General features: G+C 43.1%; 1 protein-coding gene across 3 annotated transcripts; it reads left to right on the forward strand.

Moving 5' to 3' along the window:
- The first annotated feature begins 325 nt into the window (after positions 1–325).
- pdcb (phosducin b) lies at positions 326–9,308 on the forward strand. 3 transcript variants are annotated; one of them, XM_029655170.2, is made up of 5 exons: positions 362–434; positions 1,790–1,823; positions 7,366–7,427; positions 8,218–8,366; positions 8,717–9,308. In XM_029655170.2, exons 3-5 carry the CDS (start codon positions 7,382–7,384, stop codon positions 9,245–9,247), a joined length of 726 nt encoding a protein of 241 aa, XP_029511030.1. In that variant the 5' UTR covers positions 362–434; positions 1,790–1,823; positions 7,366–7,381; the 3' UTR covers positions 9,248–9,308. The 3 variants fall into 3 exon arrangements, with proteins under 3 accessions (XP_029511029.1, XP_029511030.1, XP_029511033.1); XM_029655169.2 differs by lacking the exon at positions 1,790–1,823 and having other exon boundaries at positions 326–434; positions 8,717–9,307; XM_029655173.2 differs by lacking the exons at positions 362–434; positions 1,790–1,823 and adding an exon at positions 492–977.
- The last annotated feature ends 2,005 nt before the right edge of the window (positions 9,309–11,313 follow it).

Genomic DNA, 11,313 nt, shown 5'->3' on the forward strand with positions numbered 1-11,313 from the left:
ACTCTTTCTTTCTTTCTCTCTATCTCAAACTCTCTCTATATACATATATATTTTCTCCATCACTCTCTTTCTCTCCTTTTATCTGGTTAGTTAGATCTCACTCGGTACAGGTCTCTAATTCCTGTAGATCCTCTTATCCTCAGAACCTCAGATCCCTGGAGCTATTTCTGTTTGGTCCCATCGTAATGCCCAGAGCACCTTCTCTCAAATCTCCCTCAGGCCTAGTGATTGGCTGACACACACACACACACACACACACACACACACACACACACACACACACACACACACACACACACACACACACACACACAGCGTCGGACCCCACTCTATTCACAGCATTAGACATCCCGGTTGTGTGACTGACCACAGTCCAGTGTGAAGGAAGCTGACGACAACAGAGGAAGTGCTTCATTGTGACCGTAGGCTCACAGGTAAGGACAGAGCAGTAGATAAATACCTGATTCCAGGGACTTATGAGGCCAGTCTTTGACTCTGCAGCTTGGTATAGATAGATGGATGGACAAACGTGTTGTTGATGTTGGACTAACTTCATTCTACTGATTTATTTTCTGGGTAAAGAGACCCTGGTGAGATAGTAATCAATTGATTGATTGATTTAATTGATTAAATATAAAATGTAGCAGGCTGCTCCAGCTGGACACAACATTACATATAGTTAGCTGGTAGAGTAAAACAGAGAAAAACACTATATAATTTGGGGTGTTGGATCCCATATAAAGGGAACTCATGTTTATGTGGTTGGTCATTAGATTATTTTTACTTTCTACTATTTTGTATTGTGTTGGAGTTTTTTCACTCAGGAGATGAGGTGGAGGAAAACAGACAGACAGTGTTGGAGCTCAAATGAAGGAAACTCATGTGCTTATATATGATTTTTATTTGGGCGGCACTTGGATTTTTTGAGTTTGTTTTTATTTTATATATTTTGGGGGGTTTTCGACCCAGGAGATGAGGTGAGTTAAAAAAAGGCATGTATGGTTTAATAATTAAGATAATTATTTATATTTTCGTGGCCAATATTCACAGAGCCCGATTCAGACAAACGTACGTCTGTCCTACGCACTTCTCAGTAGTTGTTATTCAAACCTACCTTATGCAGGTGTGGTTCCCTTGCACATTGAATAAATGTCATTTAACTGCTAGAAATCCTCCCATTTGCGTTTTCATTCCATAGGGTTTTTAGTCTGTTGATTTTTAATCCATCCCTTTAAATTTGGTGCACCTTTAATTAGAATTTTCTCGACAGACTCACTAGAAAATATAGAGAGAACAGATTCAGAATATTAACGTGAAAGAAAGCCATCTAAATATATGCATATTCGTCTCCTTTTCAGCACCAATTGGAAGATATAAAAATTCTCTGACCTTGTATATTATTTAGGGTTAGGAAATTGTTTATGAATAATAACTAAAACAACTTGTTCGGAGAGCCTTTGTGCACAAATATATTGGTGAATCAAAAATACAGGGGTTTGATTCATTCTGACAATTACCATATTCAATTGTTCAATCCATTAAATATTGTAAGTTTAGAAAAGTGTACAATAGGGGTGGAACAGTATTCTTATAAATCTAGCCTAATAATCCTCACTAATCATGGAAGTGTGATGACAACTGTCCAGTAGTTGTGAACCGTGTACCAGGCTCCAGGTTTAAACTGATACGTATGGCCTGCTTCCATAATGATTCAAATAGGCTACATGTCCCAAATGATTACTTGAAATACGTTAGCCTGATATGATCCACTACTGCTATTGATCCACAGGAACAACCACATGAACGTGACAGAGGAAAGAAAGGTAAGCTAACGATGGAATGGAATGATGCAAAATGTAAGGAAACTAACACTAAAGTGACAGTTATAAATGTAAGGAAACTAACACTAAAGTGACAGTTATAAATGTAAGGAAACTAACACTAAAGTGACAGTTATAAATGTAAGGAAACTAACACTAAAGTGACAGTTATAAATGTAAGGAAACTAACACTAAAGTGACAGTTATAAATGTATGTAGGTATAAATGAATGTGACTACTGATAGCGGCTAATATCTAACAAGATACAAATTGTAAAAAAAATACAGTAAAAAGTCTGGGCATTTAATCAAAACATTGTAGAAATCATAAATCAACTCGGTAAGTTTGGAGCTATACTGTCATTGGTGCATGGCTACAGAAGCATATAGCTTGGGTCTCCACATTTCATCCCAAGTTACAAGGCCAGCATTTCATAAACTTACTGTGGAAAAGGCGCTATGTGTATATGCTTCAGTTCCTTGCCATATGACTGGTTTCACATTTGTCTCCAGCGATTATAAGGTAAACTAGATCTAAAACAATTGTAATATATATTTACAATCCCCTTATCCAAATGGATTACTCATTTACATAGGGCTCCCTAGTGGTCTAAGGCACTGCATCTCAGTGTAAGAGGCGTCACAATAGTACCTGGTTCAAATCCAGGCTGCATCACATCCAGCCGTGATTGGGAGTCCCATAGGGTGTCTGGATTTTGCTGCAGTAGACTGGCATTGTAAATAAGATTTTTTTTTTAATGGTCTTGCCTAGTTAAATGAAGGTAAAATTAAACAACTTAACAACTTGTAATTTACAAATTACAGTGCATGTAAAATGGTGTTATTTCAATCAACAGGTTGCCTGACCATATTCATCGTTTCATAGTGTGTAAAGATGGTAGAATTACGTCGAGGTTAGAATACGGCATATCTGTAGACACATCTCCGACCACACCTTCCTTCCTTTGATCTCCAACCCCAAATGAATAGAGGGTGAAAAGCATGCTAACCTCACGCTTCAGTTCAAGGTCAGAATATACATAGAGAAAAGTGCATCAACAGGTAGTTCCATTTACGTGAGCTTAACTCGGGTCGGATTTCCCCCAAGAGTCAGATTTGCCGTTTAGATAATAATGGAAACGATTAGATGGACGGGGGGGTATCTGATCCTAGATCAGCACTCGTCCTCTGAGACACTGTTTAAATACGGGCCCAGATCTGATATTTTGCTGTTTGTAATAAAGGACGGTATGTGTTTGTGGTGCTGAACATCTATGGTTTAATAAACTGTTTATCGGTGTACAGTAACCTGTTGGTATAGGTACCATTACATAAACATTTGAGTCATTTGGCAGACGCTCTTATCCAATCTACCATAAATACATTGGTACACGCACAGACGTTTTCTTTTCAGCTTTAGCAGATTGATAAAAAACACAATCTATGTCATTGTCTGCACCATTTCCAATCCTCCATATATTTTTTTCTGTAAATATACCGTATCTATAATTTTAGATATATACAGTATATTTGTTTTATATAAACTCAGCAACAACAAAAAAACGTCCCTTTATCAGGACCCTGTCTTTTCAAAGATAATTTGTAAAAATCTAAATAACTTCATAGATATTCATTGCAAAGGGTTTAAACACTGTTTCCCATACTTGTTAAATGAACCAGGTAGCCTAGTGGTTAGAGTGTTGGACTAGTAACCACAAGGTTGCAAGATCGAATCCCTGAGTTGTCAAGGTAAAAATCTGTCTTTCTGAATAAGGCAGTTTACCCACTGTTCCTAGGCCGTTATTGAAAATAAGAATTTGTTCTTAACTGACTTGCCTAGTTATATAAAGGTAACAAAACAAACAATTCATGAATGTGCACCTATGCACCTTGTTTAAGACTCTTACAGACGGTAGGCAATTAAGGTCACAGTTATGATAACTTAGGACACTAAAGAGGCCTTTCTACTGACTCTGAAAAACACCAAAAGTACCTGCTCAACTATGTGAATGTGCTCTAGGCATGCTGCAAGGAGGCATGAGGACTGCAAATGTGGCCAGGGCAATAAATTGCAATGTCTGTACTGTGAGACAGGATGGACAGCTGATTGTCCTTGCAGTGGCAGACCACGTGTAACAACACCTGCACAGGATTGGTACATCTGAACATCACAACGGCGGGACAGGTACAGGATGGCAACGACAACTGCCCGAGTTACACAAGGAATGCACAATCCCTCCATCAGTGCTCAGACTGTCTGCAATAGGCTGAGCGAGGTTGGACTGAGGGCTTGGAGACCTGTTGTAAGGCAGGTCCTCACCAAACATTACTGGCAACAATGTTGCCTATGGGCACAAACCCACCGTTGCTGGACCAGACAGGACTGGCAAAAAGTGCTCTTCAATGACAAGTCGTGGTTTTGTCTCACCAGGGGTGATGGTCGGATTCGCGTTTAGCATTGAAGGAATGACTGAGGCCTGTACTCTGGAGCGGGATCGAGTTGGAAGTGGAGGGTCCGTCATGGTCTGGGGCGGTGTGTCACAGCATCATCGGACTGAGCTTGTTGTCATTACAGGCAATCTCAATCTCAGCCCGGATCTCAATCCCATTGAACACGTCTGGGACCTGTTGGGTCGGATGGTGAGGGCTAGGGCCATTCCCCCCCAGAAATGTCCAGGAACTTGCAGGTGCCTTGGGGGAAGAGTGGCATAACATCTCACAACAACAACTGGCAAATCTGGTGGAGTCCATGAGGAGGAGATGCACTGCAGTACTTAATGCAGCTGGTGGCCACAACAGATACTGACTGTTACTTTTGATTTTGACCCCCCTTTGTTCAGGGACACATTATTCCATTTCTGTTTGTCACATGTCTGTGAAACTTGTTCAGTTTATGTCTCAGTTGTTGAACCTTGTTATATTCATACAAATATTTACACATGTTAATAAGTTTGCTGAAAATAAACACAGTTGACAGTGAGAGGACGTTTCTATTTTTGCTGAGTTTATTTTCCCTCTTTATTGTTTTCCCCTAACCCTACCACCCCTCCCCTAATTGGAGTAAACTAATGGACAACAATAGGCTTCCACTTCCAGCTTATACATACTACATACATTTCACGGTCAAGTCCCAGCCTTTAGCTCCCCTCAACCACTCATATCTATCTCTGAAGAACATCCGGTCTTTATTTCTATTTGCCATATATTTTTTAAATGTGATGTTTCACAAACGTTCTGAACATTTCTGTTTTGAAAGTTTCTACAGATTTTAAATTAAAGATAAACACCTTTGCTAAGAGTACAATTATATTATTGATCGATTGATTGTGACTTATCAAATCCCCCAGCAGTGCTATTTGCAGAGTTAGCGCCAAGTAAATGTTGCATCTTTTCAGCCATTCCTGAACCTGCGATCAAAAACTAGCTACATATCGGCATTACCAAATTAAGTGATCTGTCTCTTCGCAGCAAAACCTGCAGAGCTGGAATGGTTGCAAGAATTTTGTATAGTCATTTATATTGAAAAACTCTACGTTTTGAATCCGGCGTCGTTTTATGTATCAGTTCATAAACCATGTGCCATGGAATCGGTACATCAATAATCTCCTCCCAAATATTTTGCAACTTGTATGGTGCAGCTGCCAATTTTTTGGTCCTTAACTTAGCGAATGTTGGTCCTTAATGTAGGGCAGACAGACAAGTTCCTTACCACCTCCCACTTCCACTTGCCTCCTCCATTTCTGCGGTAATGCTGCAATCAGTTGGTCCTTTACAGATGTTCTTTATAAATGGCTCATCATGCTACATGGGGCTGTGGACTCACTAAAGTTCCAAGGACTTCACTACTCCAATCAGGGAGATGAATCATTAAAGAGGAGTGCATCAGGGCTAATACCTGCATAGCCTGGACCCTTAGAGCTGGGGGTTGGGGGGGGTTGCCATGGAGACATCCATCCTTGTGGTAGGCTGTTGGATAGGCCTACAGGAAGGAGGGATATTGTGTGTGGTGTGCTAAGATCAAAACACTGGAGTCAGTTTAATCCATTGACGTATTGGTTTAGTGTAAGCAACACTGTACGAGCCCAACCGCAAGCTTTACCTCAGTGTCCTCGCACACAAGGGAAGAAGGTGTCGGAATGCCTTGGAAAATCAGTGTAACTCTGGGTTGGGTGATCTGTCATTTGGAAAATCAGTGTAACTCTGGGGTGGGTGATCTGTCAGTTGGAAAATCAGTGTAACTCTGGGTTGGGTGATCTGTCAGTTGGAAAATCAGTGTAACTCTGGGTTGGGTGATCTGTCATTTGGAAAATCAGTGTAACTCTGGGGTGGGTGATCTGTCAGTTGGAAAATCAGTGTAACTCTGGGTTGGGTGATCTGTCAGTTGGAAAATGAGTGTAACTCTGGGTTGGGTGATCTGTCAGTTGGAAAATCAGTGTAACTCTGGGGTGTGTGATCTGTCAGTTGGAAAATCAGTGTAACTCTGGGTTGGGTGATCTGTCAGTTGGAAAATCAGTGTAACTCTGGGTTGGGTGATCTGTCAGTTGGAAAGTCAGTGTAACTCTGTCAGTCACAGGTTTTTAATTTTTAATTAAATGTTTTAATTTTACCTTTATTTAACCAGGCAAGTCAGTTAAGAACACATTCTTATTTTCAATGACTGCCTGGGAACAGTGGGTTAACTGCCTGTTCAGGGGCAGAACGACAGATTTGTACCTTGTCAGCTCGGGGGTTTGAACACGCAACCTTCCGGTTACTAGTCCAACGCTCTAACTAGGCTACGCTGCCGCCCCGTTAGACTATATGGTGTCTTGGTTAACATCTGGTTAACATCTCTATAGAGAGGTTTATAGGAGAGAGAGAGACAAAAGAGAAAAACATATTTAAAACGTGATGATTTGGTTAAAGCACTCAGATGGATACATTTAAGTCTAAAAATCGGTCTTGTGGCTGTTGGTTTTCCAGTATTTTTCCAGGAATGGCACCTTAGACCCTTCCTCCTTTCCATTAGCCCCTCCTCCTTTCCATTAGCTCCTCCTCCTTTCCATGACTAACAATCCAGAGAGAATCTAACCCTCACGTGCCAACCACTAACAAGAGGGATCGGATACCAGAGTAATCCACTCAAACCACATTAACTTGATTAGCCTTTCCAGGAAAGCTCTATGGGCATACAGGGCCATAACCTTTTCAAACACGCTTGATTACATAATGTTATTGGGGGACTAGTCTCTCTTGACAGACTGAGATTTGGTTTTGGGAGCTAAGATTATTTGGGGATCACAGAATTGAAATAGGTAGAGCAGTCATACTGTCTGATACCAATGGCCCTCAGTCCCAAAAAGGATTATATGGTGTCAACATGTACTAGCTCAGCTGTCACTTTTGGCCACGAGCACACTAAACACATGGCCGAACTGCAAAATATGATAATCCTGAATGATCTTGAGCTTTATTGTCACAATGTTCCTTTTGTTCAACAAATGATGGTTTAGGTTCTGAGAGAGTTTTAAAACATCCCCTCCCCTCCTGTGTTCTGTTCCCAACAGCTAACTCTCAAACATAATGTCTGGAAACGTCGATGAAGAGGAGGCCAACGTCACCCACACAGGTGAGGATGAGGCTAATGTGTGTGTGTGTGTGTGTGTGTGTGAGTGTGTGATTAAAGTGTGGAGGTGGTGTCTTGTACAGTTACAGTTCATCCTTAGAACATTTAGGTCTATCTGAGATCAGACCAATATAAGACAGCGGCAACAGTCTGTCTGCCTTTCCACAGCAAGCCTGATAGGATATATAGCATTATTCCTTTAAATAGAGGCCAGGTCAAATACAGCATACAGCCGAGGAGCGGCCACCCAAACTAGAAAGGGATAAGCAATGTTAGTAGCAGGTTGAAGAGAAACACAGAGCTCTGTGGTGTTCTGGCACTTTGACACACGCTCTAAGCTACTTTCCTACCTGCTCCTACGCAACCAAGGTGCAATTAGAAGACAGCCTTAAGCGTCTAGTTTAGGCCATAATCCATCGGAGGGCGGGCCAACCCATCCAGCACTGCACATTGTAGATCTGCCAATCACACACACACACACACACACACACACACACACACGCACACACACACGCACACGCACACACACACACACACACAGTCTGCTGTGTTCATCTGAGTCACAGCCCCAAACAAAAATGGCTGACGCCATGTATAAATCCTATTTTGGTGGTCATGACACATGACATCAAGAATATACTGTCCTGAAATTCTGTGTAAATTCGGCACACCATGTCAAGGCAGTAGGACTACAAACATTACAAACCATTGAGGATGACAAGACAGGAGTCTGAAGCTTACAATAGTTCCATATGACCACAAATTAATGACCCTTGTCCTGTTCTTTTTTCAGGCCCAAAGGGAGTGATCAATGACTGGAGGAGGTTTAAGCTTGAGAGCATGGACCAGGAGTCCCTGCCCCCCCAGAAGAGAGAGCTGCTCAGGCAGATGTCCTCCCCACACAGGCCCAAAGACGACGGCAGGGGAAGCCTGAACCGCAAGGTGGGATTAGATTAGGTTACAGCACAGTTTAATGTGTATTTCTATGGTCCAAACGCAGAAACAGAACCACACATGCTGACAAAAGTACTCCTTAAATGAGTTCACTTAAGTGTCCCTTTCCAGTATCTTGGACCGGTCAATTGAACACCCAGGCTAGGTCTCTCTATACAGATGGCTAAGATACTCAGGTGTGAGTCTAAACAGGTGTCCTGTGTAAACTAACTGACTTCACTGAGCTAAAAACAGGACAAGACATGACTGTCTTTGTAATGTTTTTGTACACAGCAAACAAAACAGTGTGACGATCAATAAACTGTAAATCATTCTTTGTTTGTTGTCAATGGTTTCAGATGAGTGTACAGGAGTATGAGCTGATTAAGGAGGATGACGAGAAGTGCATGAAGAAGTACCGCAAGCAGTGCATGCAGGAGATGCACGAGCGCCTCAGCTTCGGTCCCAAGTTCGAGGGCGTGTACGAGCTGGAAAGCGGCGAGGCATTTCTGGAGGTCATTGAGAAGGAGCACCGGCTCACCGTGGTGGTGGTGCACATCTACAAGGAGGGGATCAAAGGTTGCGATGCGCTCAACTCCTGCCTGGACTGCCTGGCCACTGAGTACACTAGCGTCAAGTTTTGCAGGATCGACGCCGGGGTGACTGGTGCGGGGGAGCGCTTCACTGATGACGTCCTGCCCACCATGCTGGTGTATAAGGCTGGCGAGCTGCTGGGGAACTTCCTGGCCACCAACCAGCACTTCAACGAGGAGTTCTTCGCCACCGACGTGGAGGCTTTCCTCAACGGCTACGGCCTGCTGCCGGAGAAAGATTTAGTCGTTGGGGGAGAGGAGGAGGAGGCAGCCGTGGATGTGGAGGCAGTGGAGTGAAGGGGTTGTGGAAGAGAGGTGTGTGGAGGAGGAGATGGAGGACAGGGGTTTATGGTGGGGTGGAAGGAGGGAGGTGTGTGGAGGAGGAGATGGAGGACAGGGGTTTATGGTGGGGTGGAAGGAGGGAGGTGTGTGGAGGAGGAGATGGAGGACAGGGGTTTATGGTGGGGTGGAAGGAGGGAGGTGTGTGGAGGAGGAGATGGAGGACAGGGGTTTATGGTGGGGTGGGAGGAGGGAGGTGTGTGGAGGAGGAGATGGAGGACAGGGGTTTATGGTGGGGTGGAGTGAAGGGGTTGTGGAAGAGAGGTGTGTGGAGGAGGAGATGGAGGACAGGGGTTTATGGTGTGGTGGAGTGAAGGGGTTGTGGAAGAGAGGTGTGTGGAGGAGGAGATGGAGGACAGGGGTTTATGGTGGGGTGGAGTGAAGGGGTTGTGGAGGAGGAGATGGAGGACAGGGGTTTATGGTGTGGTGGAGTGAAGGGGTTGTGGAAGAGAGGTGTGTGGAGGAGGAGATGGAGGACAGGGGTTTATGGTGTGGTGGGAGGAGGGAGGTGTGTGGAGGAGGAGATGGAGGACAGGGGTTTATGGTGGGGTGGGAGGAGGGAGGTGTGTGGAGGAGGAGATGGAGGACAGGGGTTTATGGTGGGGTGGAGTGAAGGGGTTGTGGAAGAGAGGTGTGTGGAGGAGGAGATGGAGGACAGGGGTTTATGGTGTGGTGGAGTGAAAAATGGTAGGTGGGGTTGAAGGAGGGAAGTGTGTGGAGGAGGATATGGTTTTGTGATGGATTGATGCTTGTTTTGTGTAACAGAGTAGCAGACGCACAAAGACTGGGTTGACTGCACTAGAGGGGCCTGAGCGTACTGTAGAAGGAGTCCATTCCCTAAATAAGGGATCATTTCAATGTTCATCCAGGGAAGAAACCTCAGCAGCCTGAGTACGGGTGGCCTGTGTACCTGATGTGGATTAGGGTTTGCATTCCTACTAGAAAAGGACCGTTCCAGTTAACTTATTGTTGGGAGCCAAAGTTGATCTATTATTAGGCTCCATGTATGAAAGGGGGAAAACATGATATCACATATTGGGCCGATTCTGATTAGGATTACTCTGGGTCCAGGACACCAGCCTATGGTGTTTCTGGGTAATATTTAATATATTATATATATGTTATATTTTCAAGTCTTTAGAATGATCTTTTTTTCAAGGTTAAATTACATATTTATTTTAGGTATTTACAAACGCTGTAAGATTCTATAATATTTAATAAAACAAAACATGAATAACATGAAAAAACATAACAAACCAAATGTGTCATTCAATTGCTCATTAATGAATTTTGTAACATTGTTCGAACATTTTTGAAAATGATCCATGTGTCAACTAAGACTAACTTGCCAAATGATTGTAGAAAATGCTACATAGCCAGTGCAGTAGTTCCACACACTTATCTGGAAAAGACATTGATAAGCGGCCTGTTACATGAACCATTTAAACATCACCTCGTGATTCTGTTTCCTGTGTGTCCTTTGGAAGAAGTGACATAAAGTCATCATGGAAACATCCCACTCAGTTGTCTAGGAAACATTGCTGTTTTTTGGGTGGTTGTTGTGGGATTTAGCTGATTCCACTGGCAACGTAGTGCTAGAAATTGACACTTCTTTGCATTGAGAAAGACTGGGTAACTGTAATGTAAATTGTGCATTGAAAGGCATCTATATAAGCTGGTATAGAGAACATAAACGCTGGCTTGTCTTCAATAATGACTAAATAATAGTCCAAGCCATTGGGAGAGTTTTCTATGCCAGACATGCAGATTTAGCAGATCACAGCATAACATTTTATCAAGTAAGTTCTAATGTGATATAACTCCAGTACTCCAGGCTCTTAATGCAGAGAAGAAGAATAATGAACCCAGAGAATCAGACAGACAGACAGATGAGGAGGCCTCCTCCCTCTCGTTGAGTCTCTCTCTCGTCCTGGGTTTAGTTTGAGTGGCAGGCTCTCACACGTTGAACAACCTTGCCACATACATAACTACAGCATAGAAAAGACTCTGCTGTGACCCGAGCA

The sequence above is a fragment of the Oncorhynchus nerka genome, linkage group LG24 (genome assembly GCF_034236695.1).
Source record: "Oncorhynchus nerka isolate Pitt River linkage group LG24, Oner_Uvic_2.0, whole genome shotgun sequence".
Classification (NCBI taxonomy): domain Eukaryota; kingdom Metazoa; phylum Chordata; class Actinopteri; order Salmoniformes; family Salmonidae; genus Oncorhynchus; species Oncorhynchus nerka.